Genomic DNA, 17,416 nt, shown 5'->3' on the forward strand with positions numbered 1-17,416 from the left:
AGTACCATCTCCCTGTAAAGATACAGTACCATCTCCCTGTAAAGATACAGTACCATCTCCCTGTAAAGATACAGTACCATCTCCCTGTAAAGATACAGTACCATCTCCCTGTAAAGATACAGTACCATTTCCCTGTAAAGATACAGTACCATCTCCTTGTAAAGATACAGTACCATCTCCTTGTAAAGATACAGTACCATCTCCCTGTAAAGATACAGTACCATCTCCCTGTAAAGATACAGTACCATCTCCCTGTAAAGATACAGTACCATCTCCCTGTAAAGATACAGTACCATCTCCCTGTAAAGATACAGTACCATTTCCCTGTAAAGATACAGTACCATCTCCTTGTAAAGATACAGTACCATCTCCTTGTAAAGATACAGTACCATCTCCTTGTAAAGATACAGTACCATCTCCCTGTAAAGATACAGTACCATCTCCCTGTAAATATACAGTACCATCTCCCTGTAAAGATATTGTACCATCTCCATGTAAAGATACAGTACCATCTCCCTGTAAAGATACAGGACCATCTCCCTGTAAAGATAGAGTACCATCTCCCTGTAAAGATACAGTACCATTTCCCTGTAAAGATACAGTACCATCTCCATGTAAAGATATTGTACCATCTCCCTGTAAATATACAGTACCATCTCCCTGTAAAGATACAGTACCATCTCCATGTAAAGATATTGTACCATCTCCATGTAAAGATACAGTACCATCTCCCTGTAAAGATACAGTACCATTTCCCTGTAAAGATACAGTACCATCTCCTTGTAAAGATACAGTACCATCTCCTTGTAAAGATACAGTACCATCTCCCTGTAAAGATACAGTACCATCTCCCTGTAAATATACAGTACCATCTCCCTGTAAAAATACAGTACCATATCCCTGTACCATCTCCCTGTAAAGATACAGTACCATCTCCCTGTAAAGATACAGTACCATTTCCCTGTAAAGATACAGTACCATCTCCTTGTAAAGATACAGTACCATCTCCCTGTAAAGATACAGTACCATCTCCCTGTAAATATACAGTACCATCTCCCTGTAAAAATACAGTACCATATCCCTGTACCATCTCCCTGTAAAGATACAGTACCATCTCCCTGTAAATATACAGTACCATCTCCCTGTAAAGATACAGTACCATATCCCAGTACCATCTCCCTGTAAAGATACAGTACCATCTCCCTGTAAAGATACAGTACCATTTCCCTGTAAAGATACAGTACCATCTCCTTGTAAAGATACAGTACCATCTCCCTGTAAAGATACAGTACCAAGTCCTTTGACGTGTGCCTTTTATTTAAATGTGTAGGATTTATCTGCCGTAGTTTATATTCGCAGTCAGCTGTTTTATGCTCTGGTTTGAAATGGGCCTTGACAGCGTGTATTATTCATCTATTTCCTGTTGCGCCCTATGAGTACAGTATACATGCCATTCCACAGACCTTATATGTAAACCGAAATATTGCTGTGATGAATGTCTGAGGGCATTGTGTTTGTGTTTGCTGTTCTCCAGATAGCTTTGTAGAGTTTAAAATGGTGTAGAAGTACAATAAAGGAGCTTCAACTTGTGAAGTCATACCCGAGGGTTAGCTGTATTTCTACACACCCCATTTAGCCATTCCCGAGGGTTAGCTGTATTTCTACACACCCCATTTAGCCATAGCCGAGGGTTAGCTGTATTTCTACACACCCCATTTAGCCATACACGAGGGTTAGGTGTATTTCCACACACCCCATTTAGCCATACCCCAGGGTTAGCTGTATTTCCACACACCCCATTTAGCCATACCCTAGGGTTAGCTGTATTTCCACACACCCCATTTAGCCATACCCTAGCGTTAGCTGAACTGACGCCGCTGGCCACCGACAGACTAATTAAAGGATGCTTGAAATTCCTTTAAAGTACTTTGAGTGTTGGCTTGAATCTGCCTGGAGTACCAGATGCGCGAGGTTTGCACTTTTGGGATTTTGCTATTGGTTTTAATGTAATATCTATTGAGAGCTGCTTTGAGGTTTTAGGATTGTAATGCTTTGTCCTTGTACTGTATCTTCTTAAAGATTTCACAATCACAGTTCACTGTCTTTTCCCTATTGGCTCTGAGCCAGAGCTTGGCCCCACCCAAGGAAGAGATAGTGATCAGATTACAGTTGGATGGCTGAAAGCATTTAGTCTCACTGATGGAAAGGCATCACTCCTCCCTCCTTCCCTCCCATCACTTCTCCCTCCTCACCTCACCCTTCCTTACCCTACCTCTCTCTCCCTCCCTCCCATAGCTTTTTCTTCCTTCATCCATCCTCACCCATCCTCCCTCCCCCTTACCCTTCCCCACCCATCCTCCCTCTCCCTTTCCCCTCCCCACCCATCCTCCTTCCCTCACCCTTCCTCATCCATCCTCCCTCCCTTAATCTTCCTCACCCACCCATCCTCCCTCCCTTAGTCTTCCTCATCCATCCTCCTTCCCTCACCCTTCCTCATCCATCCTCCTTCCCTCACCCTTCCTCATCCATCCTCCTTCCCTGACCCTTCCTCATCCATCCTCCCTCCCTCACCCTTCCTCACTCATCCTTCCTCCCTCACCCTTCCTCACTCATCCTTCCTCCCTCCCTTAATCTTCCCCACCAATCCTCCTTCCCTCACCCTTCCTCATCCATCCTCCCTCCCTTAATCTTCCTCACCCACCCATCCTCCCTCCCTTAGTCTTCCTCATCCATCCTCCTTCCCTCACCCTTCCTCATCCATCCTCCTTCCCTCACCCTTCCTCATCCATCCTCCTTCCCTCACCCTTCCTCATCCATCCTCCCTCCCTCACCCTTCCTCACTCATGCTTCCTCCCTCCCTTAGTCTTCCTCACCCATCTCCTGTAGTCCAGCACCACCGTTGCTAAAATCATTCTTATTGATCTGTGGTTATACACCATGGAAATGGGACACATGAGCCGTACTGTGAATAACTATTCTGTTTCAAGGCTGTTGGTTGTGCTACTTAGCTTGTGTCTTGGTTCATGTGTGAGCTGTGTCTGGTTTCTAGTCTGGTTAGTTGTCTGGTTGGTTGGTTGTTTTGTTGGTTGTAACACTGTTTGATAGTGTGATGGAAGAAGGGTTGTTGGAACGGGTTGAGAGTCAGAGGATGAGGCTGGTTGATTGATTTTGGAAGGACTGGTAGTCAGAGGAGAATGGTTATTGTTGGATGGGCTGGTAGTCAGAGCAGGAGGCTGATTGATTGTGGTTAGATGGGCTGGTAGTCAGAGGAGGAGGCTGTTTGATGTTGGATGGACTGGTAGTCAGAGGAGGCTGGTTGGTTGATGTTGGATGGGCTGATAGTCAGAGGAGGAGGCTGGTTGATTGATGTTGGATGGGCTGGTAGTTTGAGTAGGGGGCTGGTTGACGATGGATGGGCTAGTAGTCAGACGTGGAGGCTGGTTGATTGATTTTGGATGGGCTGGTAGTCAGACGAGGAGGCTGGTTGATGTTGGTAGGACTGGTAGTCGGAGAAGGCTGGTTGATGTTGGATGGGCTGGTAGTCAGAGGTGGAGGCTGGTTGATTGACGTTGGATTTCTGGTAGTCAGAAGAGGAGGCTGGTTGATTGATGTTGGATGGACTTGAAGTCAGAGGAGGATGCTGGTTGGTGTTGGATGGGCTGGTAGTCAGAGGAGGAGGCTGGTTGATTGATGTTGGATGAGCTGGTAGCCAGAGGAGGCGGGTTGATTGATTTTGGATGGGCTGGTAGTCAGAAGAGGAGGCTGGTTGGATGGGCTGGTAGTCAGAGGAGGCTGGTTGATTGATGTTGGATGGGCTGGAAGTCTTAGGAGGAGGCTGGTTGATGTTAGATGTGCTGGTAGTCAGAGGAGGAGGCTGGTTGGATGGGCTGGTAGTCAGAGGAGGCTGGTTGATTGATGTTGGATGGGCTGGAAGTCTTAGGAGGAGGCTGGTTGATGTTAGATGTGCTGGTAGTCAGAGGAGGAGGCTGGTTGATTGATGGTGGATGGGCTGGTAGTCAGAGGAGGAGGCTGGTTGATGTTGGATGGGCTGGTAGTCAGAGGAGGAGGCTTGTTGATGTTGGATTTACTGGTAGTCAGAGGAGGAGGCTGGTTGATTGATGTTGGATGGACTGGTCGTCAGAGGAGGAGGCTGGTCGAAGTTGGATGGGCTGGTAGTCAGGGGAGGCTGGTTGATTGATATTGGATGGGCTTGTAGTCAGAGTAGGAGGCTGGCTGATTGATGTTGGATGGGCTGGTAGTCAGAAGAGGAGGCTGGTTGATTGATGTTGGGTGGGCTACCAGTCAGAGGAGGAGGCTGGTTGATTGATGTTGGATGGGCTGATAGTCAGAGGTGGAGGCTGGTTGATTGATGTTGGATGGACTGGTTGTCAGAGGAGGAGGCTGGTTGATTGATGTTGGATGGGCTGCTAGTCAGAGGAGGAGGCTGGTTGATGGATGTTGGATGGGCTGGTTGTCAGAGGAGGAGGAGGCTGGTTGATTGATGTTGGATGGGCTTGTAGTCAGAGGATGAGGCTGTTTAATGTTGGATCGGCTGATAGTCAGAGGAGGAGGCTGGTTGATCTTGGTTGGGCTGGTAAGTCAGAGGATGAGGCTGGTTGATGTTGGATGGGCTGGTAGTCAGAGGAGGAGACTGGCTGATTGATGTTGGATGGACTGGTAGTCAGACGAGGAGGCTGGTTGATGTTGGATGGACTGGTAGTTTGAGGAGGAGGCTGGTTGATGTTGGATGGGCTAATAGTCAGAGGAGGAGGCTGGTTGATGTTGGATAGGCTGGTAGTCAGAGGGGGAGGCTGGTTGATTGATGTTGGATGGGCTGGTAGTTTGAGTAGGGGGCTGGTTGATGTTGGATGGGCTGGTAGTCAGAGGATGAGGCTGGTGTATTGATGTTTGATGGGCTGGTAGTCAGAGGAGGAGGCTGGTGTATTGATGTTTGATGGGCTGGTAGTCAGAGGAGGAGGCTGGTGTATTGATGTTTGATGGGCTGGTAGTCAGAGGAGGAGGCTGGTGTATTGATGTTTGATGGGCTGGTAGTCAGAGGAGGAGGCTGGTTGACTATTTTTTTTAAAGATTCACGTGTGTGTGTGTACTCACTAATATTATGTAAATTTGAAGGTGCTCCTTGTAGAAGTGCGATGCCAGTTAATAGGCTAGTTATTGATTTGTTCCTCCCCCATCTCCTTCTGGGTAAGCCGGTGTGTATCTGTGTGTGCGCATGTGTGCTTGTGTGTGTGTGTGTGGGTGGGGGGTGGCTAGTTACACTAGGCTATGGCAGGCAGACAGAGTCGGTGCTCAACCCTGTCACTTTGGCACTAGTCTTTTGTTCCAGCAGAGATCACACAGAGCGATCGTACGGGACACAGCAGGAAAAGAGGTGAGGCTGGCTCGCTCTTCAGTCCTCCCGTTTCTCCTGCCTCCATCGCTCCATCCCTCTATCCCTTCATCACTCTATCTCTCCCTTCTTCTTCCTCCTTTCTCTCTCTGCCGAGATCTCCCTCTATTTCCATCTCTTTGCCTCATTCTATCCTTCCTCTCCTTATTTTCCCCTCCCCCTTCTTTGTTTTGCGTCCCTACCTCCCTCTATTCCATCTCTCCCCTCCCCCCACTCTCTTCTGCACTTTCCTTCTGCCTCTTCTATTTTTCTCCCTCTCTGTTTGTCTGGGTGTGTGTGTGCTGCACCCCAGCAGCATTAGCAGCAGTGTGGATGAATCAGTGTGCTATGGGCCATTACTGCTCTAGCCTCTACCTCCGCTTGCTGGACCGCACGGTAAACAGCTTCCAGCAGCTTCTAGATGCATCCTTCCTCAGTCAGGACTAGCTTTAGCTGACTGTATTTTTATGTTTGTATGTTTGTATGTTTGTATGTTTGTATGTTTGTATGTTTGTATGTTTGTATGTTTGTATGTTTGTATGTTTGTATGTTTGTATGTTTGTATGTTTGTATGTGAGTAGAGAGAGACAGAGAGAGAGATTTATGTTATTTGTTATTCTTTATAAATTTTTTTACAATATATAGTGTATACATTATTGCTCTCCCTCTCCCTCTCTCTCCTCTCTCTATTCTCTCTCTCTTTTTCTCTCTCTCTCTCTCTCCCTCTCCGCACCTCTCCCTCTCTCCCCCTCTCTCTCTCTCTCTCTCTCTCTCTGTCTCTCTCGCTCCTCTCTCTATTCTCTCTCTCTTTTTCTCTCTCTCTTCTCTCTCTCTCTCTGTCTCTCTCTCTCCTCTCTCTATTCTCTCTCTCTTTTTCTCTCTCTCTTCTCTCTCTCTCTCTCTCTCCCTCTCTCCTCTCTCTATTCTCTCTCTCTTTTTCTCTCTCTCTTCTCTCTCTCTCTCTGTCTCTCTCTCTCCTCTCTCTATTCTCTCTCTCTCTCTCTCTCTGTCTCTCTCTCTCCTCTCTCTATTCTCTCTCTCTTTTTCTCTCTCTCTTCTCTCTCTCTCTCTGTCTCTCTCTCTCCTCTCTCTATTCTCTCTCTCTTTTTCTCTCTCTCTTCTCTCTCTCTCTCTCTCTCCCTCTCCGCACCTCTCCCTCTCTCCTTTTTTTCTCCTTTTTTTTTACAATATATAGTGTATACATTATTGCTCTCCCTCTCCCTCTCTCTCCTCTCTCTATTCTCTCTCTCTTTTTCTCTCTCTCTCTCTCTCTCTCTCCCTCTCCGCACCTCTCCCTCTCTCCCCCTCTCTCTCTCTCTCTCTCTCTGTCTCTCTCGCTCCTCTCTCTATTCTCTCTCTCTTTTTCTCTCTCTCTTCTCTCTCTCTCTCTCTGTCTCTCTCTCTCCTCTCTCTATTCTCTCTCTCTTTTTCTCTCTCTCTTCTCTCTCTCTCTCTGTCTCTCTCTCTCCTCTCTCTATTCTCTCTCTCTCTCTCTCTCTCTCTCTCTCTGTCTCTCTCTCTCCTCTCTCTATTCTCTCTCTCTTTTTCTCTCTCTCTTCTCTCTCTCTCTCTGTCTCTCTCTCTCCTCTCTCTATTCTCTCTCTCTTTTTCTCTCTCTCTTCTCTCTCTCTCTCTCTCTCTCTCTCCCTCTCCGCACCTCTCCCTCTCTCCCCCTCTCCCTCTCTCTCTCTCTCTCTCTCTCTCTCTCTCTCTATTCTCTCTCTCTCTCTCTCTCTCTGTCTCTCTCTCTCCTCTCTCTATTCTCTCTCTCTTTTTCTCTCTCTCTTCTCTCTCTCTCTCTCTCTCTCCCTCTCCGCACCTCTCCCTCTCTCCCCCTCTCCCTCTCTCTCTCTCTCTCTCTCCCTCTCTCTCTCTCTCTCTCTCTCAATTCAATTTCAATTTCACTTTAAGAGGTTTTATTGGCATGGGGGAAACACATGTTCACATTACCAAAGCAAGTGAACTGGATAATGAACAAAAGTGAAATAAACAATACAAATGAACAGTAAACATTACACTCACAAAAGTTCCAAAAGAATAAAGACATTTCAAATGTCATATTATATATATACAGTGTTGTAATGATATGCAAATAGTTAAAGAACACAAGGGAAAACAAATAAGCATATATATGGGTTGTATTTACAGTGGTGTTTGTTCTTCACTGGTTGCTCTTTTCTTGTGGCAACAGGTCACACATCTTGCTGCTGTGATGTCACACTGTGGTATTTCACCCAGTAGATATGAGAGTTTATCAAAATTGGATTTGTTTTCTAATTCTTTGTGGATCTGTGTAATCTGAGGGAAATATGTCTCTCTAATATGGTCATACATTGGGCAGGAGGTTAGGAAGTGCAGCTCAGTTTCCACCTCATTTTGTGGGCAGTGAGCACATAGCCTGTCTTCTCTTGAGAGCCATGTCTGCCTACGGCGGCCTTTCTCAATAGCAAGGCTATGCTCACTGAGTCTGTACGTAGTCAAAGCTTTCCTTCATTTTGGGTCAGTCACAGTGTTTAGGGCCAAATAGCATTGTAGTTTGCTCTGTTTTTTTGTAAACTCTTTCCAATGTTTTCTCATGATTTGATTGGGTCTAATTGTGTTGTTGTCCTGTGGCTCTGTAGGGTGTGTTTGTGTTTGTGAACAGAGCCCCAGGACCAGCTTGCTTAGGGGACTCTTCTCCAGGTTCATCTCTCTGTAGGTGATGTCTTTGTTATGGAAGGTTTGGGAATTGCTTCCTTTTAGGTGGTTGTAGAATTTAACGGCTCTTTTCTGGATATTGATCATTAATGGGTATCGGTATCCCAACCATAAAGGACAATGGGTTCTGTAATGGATTCAAGTATTTTTAGCCAGATCATAATTGGTCTGTCGAATTTTATGTTCCTTTTGATTGCATAGAATGCCTTGTCTCTCAGATCGTTCACAGCTTTGTGGAAGTTACCTGTGGCGCTGATGTTTAGGTCGAGGTGTGTATAGTTTTTTTTATGTGCTCTAGGGCAACGGTGTCTAGATGGAATTTGTATTTGTGGTCCCGGCAACTGTCTTACTGAGATTTACTGTCAGGGCCCAAGTCTGACAATCTGTGCGGAAGATCTAGGTGCTGCTGAAGGCCCTCCTTGGTTGGGGACAGATCTAGGTGCTGCTGAAGGCCCTCCTTGGTTGGGGACAGATCTAGGTGCTGCTGAAGGCCCTCCTTGGTTGGGGACAGATCTAGGTGCTGCTGAAGGCCCTCCTTGGTTGGGGACAGATCTAGGTGCTGCTGAAGGCCCTCCTTGGGTGGGGACAGATCTAGGTGCTGCTGAAGGCCCTCCTTGGTTGGGGACAGATCTAGGTGCTGCTGTAGGCCCTCCTTGGTTGGGGACAGATCTAGGTGCTGCTGTAGGACCTCCTTGGTTGGGGACAGATCTAGGTGCTGCTGTAGGCCCTCATTGGTTGGGGACAGATCTAGGTGCTGTTGTAGGCCCTCCTTGGTTGGGGACAGATCTAGGTGCTGCTGAAGGCCCTCCTTGGTTGGGGACAGATCTAGGTGCTGCTGAAGGCCCTCCTTGGTTGGGGACAGATCTAGGTGCTGCTGTAGGCCCTCCTTGGTTGGGGACAGATCTAGGTGCTGCTGAAGGCCCTCCTTGGTTGGAGACAGATCTAGGTGCTGCTGAAGGCCCTCCTTGGTTGGGGACAGAAGCACCAGATCATCAGCAAACAGTAAACATTTGACTTCAGATTCTAGTAGGGTGAGGCCGGGTGCTGCAGACTGTTCCAATGCCCCCCCCCCCCCCCCCCCCCCAATTCATTGTGGAAAGAAATGTGTGTGTTTTTTGTCTATTTTAACCGCAGACTTGTTGTTTGTGTTCATGGGTTTTATAATGTATCATGTTTTTCCCCCAACACCACTTTCCATCAATTTGTATAACAGACCCTCGTGACAAATTGAGTCGAAGGCTTTTTTGAAATCAACAAAGCATGAGAAGACTTTGCCTTTGTTTCGGTTTGTTTGTTTGTCAATTAGGGTGTGCAGGGTGAATACATGGTCTGTTGTTTGGTAATTTGGTAAAAAGCCAATTTGACATTTGCTCAGTACATTGTTTTCACTGAGGAAATGAACGAGGGGGTCAAATTTGTCTCCACTTTGTGGACTGGGGTGATCCATCCTTGGTTCCAAATATTTGGGAAGATGCCAGAGCTAAGGATGATATTAAAAAGTTTAAGTATAGCCAATTGGAATTTGTGATCTGTATATTTTATCATTTCATTCGGGATACCATCAACACCACAGGCCTTTTGGGTTGGAGGGTTTGTATTTTGTCCTGTAATTCATTCAATGTAATTGGAGAATCCAGTGGGTTCTGGTAGTCTTTAATAGTTGATTCTAAGATTTGTAATTGATCATGTATATAATTTTGCTCTTTGTGCTTTGTTATAGAGACAAAAAGACCTCTCTCGCTCTGTCTGTGTTTCTCTCTCTCTCTGTCTCTACAGTGCCCTTATATAACACTATATGCTGAGTGTCTGTGTCTTTTCATGTGCAGACTGCTGTGTTTGTGAAGAAGTGTGTCATTGCAGGAGAGAGAGGAAGTGTGTCATTGCAGGAGCGAGAGGAAGTGTGTCATTGCAGGAGAGGGAGGAAGTGTGTCATTGCAGGAGAGGGAGGAAGTGTGTCATTGCAGGAGAGGGAGGAAGTGTGTCATTGCAGGAGAGAGAGGAAGTGTGTCATTGCAGGAGATGGAGGAAGTGTGTCATTGCAGGAGAGAGAGGAAGTGTGTCATTGCAGGAGAGAGAGGAAGTGTGTCATTGCAGGAGAGGGAGGAAGTGTGTCATTGCAGGAGAGAGAGGAAGTGTGTCATTGCAGGAGAGGGAGGAAGTGTGTCATTGCAGGAGAGGGAGGAAGTGTGTCATTGCAGGAGAGGGAGGAAGTGTGTCATTGCAGGAGAGGGAGGAAGTGTGTCATTGCAGGAGAGGGAGGAAGTGTGTCATTGCAGGAGAGAGAGGAAGTGTGTCATTGCAGGAGAGAGAGGAAGTGTGTCATTGCAGGAGAGGGAGGAAGTGTGTCATTGCAGGAGAGGGAGGAAGTGTGTCATTGCAGGAGAAGTGTGTCATTGCAGGAGAGGGAGGAAGTGTGTCATTGCAGGAGAAGTGTGTCATTGCAGGAGAGGGAGGAAGTGTGTCATTGCAGGAGAGAGAGGAAGTGTGTCATTGCAGGAGAGGGAGGAAGTGTGTCATTGCAGGAGAAGTGTGTCATTGCAGGAGAGGGAGGAAGTGTGTCATTGCAGGAGAGGGAGGAAGTGTGTCATTGCAGGAGAAGTGTGTCATTGCAGGAGAGGGAGGAAGTGTGTCATTGCAGGAGAGGGAGGAAGTGTGTCATTGCAGGAGAGGGAGGAAGTGTGTCATTGCAGGAGAGGGAGGAAGTGTGTCATTGCAGGAGAGGGAGGAAGTGTGTCATTGCAGGAGAGAGAGGAAGTGTGTCATTGCAGGAGAGGGAGGAAGTGTGTCATTGCAGGAGAGGGAGGAAGTGTGTCATTGCAGGAGAGGGAGGAAGTGTGTCATTGCAGGAGAGGGAGGAAGTGTGTCATTGCAGGAGAGGGAGGAAGTGTGTCATTGCAGGAGAGGGAGGAAGTGTGTCATTGCAGGAGAGGGAGGAAGTGTGTCATTGCAGGAGAGGGAGGAAGTGTGTCATTGCAGGAGAGGGAGGAAGTGTGTCATTGCAGGAGAGAGAGGAAGTGTGTCATTGCAGGAGAGAGAGGAAGTGTGTAATTGCAGGAGAGAGAGGAAGTGTGTCATTGCAGGAGAGAGAGGAAGTGTGTCATTGCAGGAGAGAGAGGAAGTGTGTCATTGCAGGAGAGAGAGGAAGTGTGTCATTGCAGGAGAGAGAGGAAGTGTGTCATTGCAGGAGAGAGAGGAAGTGTGTCATTGCAGGAGAGAGAGGAAGTGTGTCATTGCAGGAGAGAGAGGAAGTGTGTCATTGCAGGAGAGGGAGGAAGTGTGTCATTGCAGGAGAGGGAGGAAGTGTGTCATTGCAGGAGAGAGAGGAAGTGTGTCATTGCAGGAGAGAGAGGAAGTGTGTCATTGCAGGAGAGGGAGGAAGTGTGTCATTGCAGGAGAAGTGTGTCATTGCAGGAGAGAGAGGAAGTGAAGAAGTGTGTCATTGCAGGAGAGGGAGGAAGTGCGGACAACATGTAGGCTGTTATAATTCCTAAATATGGGTCTCACTATCAGTCCTAGAGATCTAAGGACAGGGCCTTATGTTGTGACGTTAGCATTTCTACTAGACTTGTCTGGTTGGTGGTGTTGTTATAGACTGTTGTCGTATTGATCATTACAATCATACAATTACTGTCTTATCAGTCTTCCCATGGACAGATTACAGTGCATGTTTCCATAGCCTCTAGTCTGCTGGTCTGCTCTATGTCCTGACTCTAGTCTGCTTGTCTGCTCTATGTCATGACTCTGGTATACTGGTCCGCTCTATGTCATGACTAGTCTACTGGTCTGCTCTATGTCCTGACTAGTCTGCTTGTCTGCTCTATGTCATGACTCTTGTCTGCTCTATGTCATGACTCTGGTATACTGGTCTGCTCTATGTCATGACTCTGGTCTGCTGGTCTGCTCTATGTCATGACTAGTCTACTGGTCTGCTCTATGTCCTGACTAGTCTGCTTGTCTGCTCTATGTCATGACTCTTGTCTGCTCTATGTCATGACTCTGGTATACTGGTCTGCTCTATGTCATGACTCTGGTCTGCTGGTCTGCTCTATGTCATGACTCTGGTATACTGGTCTGCTCTATGTCATGACTCTGGTCTGCTCTATGTCATGACTCTGGTATACTGGTCTGCTCTATGTCATGACTCTGGTCTGCTGGTCTGCTCTATGTCATGACTCTGGTATACTGGTCTGCTCTATGTCATGACTCTGGTCTGCTCTATGTCATGACTCTGGTATACTGGTCTGCTCTATGTCATGACTCTGGTCTGCTGGTCTGCTCTATGTCATGACTCTGGTATACTGGTCTGGTGTATTAGATGGGTGTATTAGATGGCTGTGTAGCCCTGAGGAGAGAAGATTTAATTTATTGTATAGATGGAGCAGCTGATGTCCTTGAGGACAGAAAGCAGTGTGATGACACTCACTGTCTCCCTGTGTGATGACACTCACTGTCTCCCTGTGTGATGACACTCCCTGTCTTCCTGTCTCCCTGTCTCCCTGTGTGATGACACTCACTGTCTCCCTGTGTGATGACACTCACTGTCTCCCTGTGTGATGACACTCCCTGTCTCCCTGTGTGATGACACTATCTGTCTCCCTGTGTGATGACACTCCCTGTCTTCCTGTCTCCCTGTCTCCCTGTGTGATGACACTCACTGTCTTCCTGTGTGATGACACTCTCTGTCTCCCTGTGTGATGACACTCCCTGTCTCCCTGTGTGATGACACTCCCTGTCTTCCTGTGTGATGACACTCCCTGTCTCCCTGTGTGATGACACTCCCTGTCTCTCTGTCTTCCTGTGTGATGACACTCCCTGTCTCCCTGTGTGATGACACTCCCTGTCTCCCTGTCTCTCTGTGTGATGACACTCCCTGTCTCCCTGTGTGATGACACTCCCTGTCTTCCTGTGTGATGACACTCCCTGTCTTCCTGTGTGATGACACTCCCTGTCTTCCTGTGTGATGACACTCCCTGTCTTCCTGTGTGATGACACTCCCTGTCTTCCTGTGTGATGACACTCCCTGTCTCCCTGTCTCTCTGTCTCCCTGTCTCTCTGTGTGATGACATTCCCTGTCTCCCTGTCTCTCTGTCTCCCTGTCTCTCTGTGTGATGACACTCCCTGTCACCCTGTCTCCCTGTCTCCCTGTCTCTCTGTCTCCCTGTCTCTCTGTGTGATGACACTCCCTGTCTCTCTGTGTGATGACACTCCCTGTCTCCATGTCTCTCTGTGTGATGACACTCCCTGTCTCTCTGTGTGATGACACTCCCTGTCTCCATGTCTCTCTGTGTGATGACACTCCCTGTCTCCCTGTCTCTCTGTGTGATGACACTCCCTGTCTCCTTGTGTGTTCTGCGTTCCAGGAAGTAAATGGATTATGTTGCCGTGGTAAAGGGGAATATGAGATGAGGAAGGAGGGGCTGGCATGTTGCCGTGGTAAAGGGGAATATGAGATGAGGAAGGAGGGGCTGGCTGGGGGACTGGGCTTCCTTCATCGCCACTGACCTGAAAGCAAACGCTGGATGTCTGCCAAGTATTCCATTTCACCGTTCCAGTTGTTTTATTCATATCGGTGCAGATGAAGGAAAGCAAATGAGGAGATGAGATGAAGATGAAGATAAACATGTTAAATCACTAACTTCCTGTTGTCTCTCTGCGACTCTCTCTCTCTCTCTCTCTCTCTCTTTCTCCTGGTCTATTTAGAACAGTGTTAGCATCAGCTTCCTCAATACATGAGTCCATCATGGTTATTGTCTATAAACATGTTAAATCACTAACTTCCTGTTGTCTCTCTGCGACTCTCTCTCTCTCTCTCTCTCTCTCTCTCTTTCTCCTGGTCTATTTAGAACAGTGTTAGCATCAGCTTCCTCAATACATGAGTCCATCATGGTTATTGTCTATAAACATGTTAAATCACTAACTTCCTGTTGTCTCTCTGCGACTCTCTCTCTCTCTCTCTCTCTCTCTCTCCTGGTCTATTTAGAACAGTGTTAGCATCAGCTTCCTCAATACATGAGTCCATCATGGTTATTGTCTATAAACATGTTAAATCACTAACTTCCTGTTGTCTCTCTGCGACTCTCTCTCTCTCTCTCTCTCTCTCTCTCTCTCCTGGTCTATTTAGAACAGTGTTAGCTAAGTGCCTCAACCTCCTGCAATATAAATCAATCATTCACATCAGTTGTACATTGTTAAACTGTTGGGTTATATTGATCTGATCTTATTTACTACTTGTGTTTATGTGACGTAGTGCAAAGGAGGTGATCAAAATATATATATATTTTTAATCAGTGTGATGGTGTTTTGTGTTGTGTTGTGTCAGGCTTTGTGAGTAGGGTTGTTCTGGCTCTAGCAGGGTGTCACGTTATAAAGAGTCCCCATGCAGGGCTGTTCTGGCTCTGCTCTGACTGGGAAGATGATGCTCTAGCAGGGTGTCACGTTATAAAGAGTCCCCATGCAGGGCTGTTCTGGCTCTGCTCTGACTGGGAAGATGATGCTCTAGCAGGGTGTCACGTTATAAAGAGTCCCCATGCAGGGCTGTTCTGGCTCTGCTCTGACTGGGAAGATGATGCTCTAGCAGGGTGTCACGTTATAAAGAGTCCCCATGCAGGGCTGTTCTGGCTCTGCTCTGACTGGGAAGATGATGCTCTAGCAGGGTGTCACGTTATAAAGAGTCCCCATGCAGGGCTGTTCTGGCTCTGCTCTGACTGGGAAGATGATGCTCTAGCAGGGTGTCACGCTATAAAGAGTCCCCATGCAGGGCTGTTCTGGCTCTGCTCTGACTGGGAAGATGATGCTCTAGCAGGGTGTCACGCTATAAAGAGTCCCCATGCAGGGCTGTTCTGGCTCTGCTCTGACTGGGAAGATGATGCTCTAGCAGGGTGTCACGCTATAAAGAGTCCCCATGCAGGGCTGTTCTGGCTCTGCTCTGACTGGGAAGATGATGCTCTAGCAGGGTGTCACGTTATAAAGAGTCCCCATGCAGGGCTGTTCTGGCTCTGCTCTGACTGGGAAGATGATGCTCTAGCAGGGTGTCACGCTATAAAGAGCCCCCATGCAGGGCTGTTCTGGCTCTGCTCTGACTGGGAAGATGATGCTCTAGCAGGGCGTCACGTCATAAAGAGTCCCCAGGGATGTAGCTGGGAGCACCATTCATCATGTTAACTGCTCGCACACACACACACAACAATATACTGTAATTTGATGTATGCCCCAAGAGACATGTACACCAGTGGAGACTGCTGAGGGGAGGTTCGGCTCATAATAATGACTGGAACGGAGTATATGGAACGGCATCAAACGCCGTGGAAACCATTCCACTGATTCCACTCCAGCTATTATCATGAGCCCCGTCCGCCTCAATTAAGGCGTCACCAACCTCCTGTGATGTACCGGTGATTTCAGGTCAACCTCGGAGAAGCAGTTTCTACCTCAAGGGTCCTGCTTTGTTAACAAAAAACAACCACTGTTAAATACATGTCCTCCACGCTTGACGGAAGTGTGTGCGTCTGTGTGTTTCAGAGTGAGAGTGCCATCCTGAAGGAGAGGGAACTGTCCCTGGAGCTTGCCAGGATCAGGGATGAAGTGGGTAAGTCAACGCCTGCCATGCCAGCTGGATTGCTAGCTGAATGCTATCTGGATTGCTAGCTGGGTTGCTAGCTGAATGCTATCTGGATTGCAAGCTGGATTGCAGGCTAAATGCTATCTGGATTGCTAGCTGGATTGCTAGCTGAATGCTATCTGGATTGCTAGCTGGATTGCAGGCTAAATGCTATCTGGATTGCTAGCTAGATTGCTAGCTGAATGCTATCTGGATTGCTAGCTGGATTGCTAGCTGAATGCTATCTGGATTGCTAGCTGGATTGCTAGCTGAATACTATATGGATTGCTAGCTGGATTGCTAGCTGAATGCTAACTGGATGCTAGCTGTATTGGTAGCTGGATTGCTAGCTGGATGCCACATGTTTCTGGAAATGTGACATTTTAGGAGATAGGGGACTATAGAACAAGATACACTGAGTGTAGCAGGTATGCTACATTACCATGTCATCTATTATACAGAATATGAACCTGTAACGACAGGGCAGGAGCTAGTCTCCCTAGAGAGGAATGGGGCTGGTGAAGGATTCAGGTTAGTCAGGTTACCCTGTCTGATATGTTGGGGGATTCAGGTTAGTCAGGTTACCCTGTCTGATATGTTGGGGGATTCAGGTTAGTCAGGTTACCCTGTCTGATATGTTGGGGGATTCAGGTTAGTCAGGTTACCCTGTCTAATATGTTGGGGGATTCAGGTTAGTCAGGTTACCCTGTCTGATATGTTGGGGGATTCAGGTTAGTCAGGTTACAAGGAAAGATTCAGCATATAAATGTTACCCTGTATAAAGGGCACAAGGCGAGACCCAAATGCAGACACAGGAGGCAGATGGTTGAGCTCCGATATTTATTATAACAAAAGGGAGGAGGCAAAAGGCAGGTCGGGAACAGGTGAGAGTTCATAAACCAGGTCAGCGTCCAAACAGTACCAGACGATAGGCAGGCTCGAGGTCAGGGGCATGCAGAGCGGTCAGGCAGACGGGCTCAGAGTCAGGACAGACGAGGGTCAAATCCAGGAGGGCGAGAAAAAGAGAGACTGGGAAAACAGGAGCTGAGACACAAAAACGCTGGTTGACTTGACAAACAAGACGAACTGGCACAGAGAGACAAGAAACACAGGGATAAATACACCGGGGATAATAAGTGACACCTGGAGGGGGGTGGAGACAAGCACAAGGACAGGTGAAACAGATCAGGGCATGACACCCTCTCTGATCAGCATAGTCATGTTGTCCTGTCTGATAGTCATGTTGTCCTGTCTGATAGTCATGTTGTCCTGTCTGATAGTCATGTTACCCTCTCTGATCAGCATAGTCATGTTGTCCTGTCTGATAGTCATGTTGTCCTGTCTGATAGTCATGTTGTCCTGTCTGATAGTCATGTTGTCCTGTCTGATAGTCATGTTGTCCTGTCTGATAGTCATGTTACCCTGTCTGATAGTCATGTTGCCCTGTCTGATAGTCATGTTGTCCTGTCTGATAGTCATGTTGTCCTGTCTGATAGTCATGTTGTCCTGTCTGATAGTCATGTTGCCCTGTCTGATAGTCATGTTGTCCTGTCTGATAGTCATGTTGCCCTGTCTGATAGTCATGTTGCCCTGTCTGATAGTCATGTTGCCCTGTCTGATAGTCATGTTGTCCTGTCTGATAGTCATGTTGCCCTGTCTGATAGTCATGTTGCCCTGTCTGATAGTCATGTTGCCCTGTCTGATAGTCATGTTGCCCTGTCTGATAGTCATGT

At 47.4% G+C, this 17,416-nt stretch overlaps 1 protein-coding gene across 1 annotated transcript in view; it reads left to right on the plus strand.

Moving 5' to 3' along the window:
- The window catches only part of mtus2b (microtubule associated tumor suppressor candidate 2b), a 171,083-nt gene that overhangs the window by 138,690 nt on the left and 14,977 nt on the right, over positions 1–17,416 (plus strand). The window contains exon 9 of the mRNA XM_036965045.1: positions 15,605–15,671. Coding sequence (XP_036820940.1) covers positions 15,605–15,671 — 67 coding nt within the window. The remainder of the gene's footprint in view (positions 1–15,604; positions 15,672–17,416) is intronic.

The sequence above is a fragment of the Oncorhynchus mykiss genome, chromosome 27, assembly GCF_013265735.2.
Source record: "Oncorhynchus mykiss isolate Arlee chromosome 27, USDA_OmykA_1.1, whole genome shotgun sequence".
NCBI classification, from domain to species: Eukaryota; Metazoa; Chordata; class Actinopteri; order Salmoniformes; family Salmonidae; genus Oncorhynchus; species Oncorhynchus mykiss.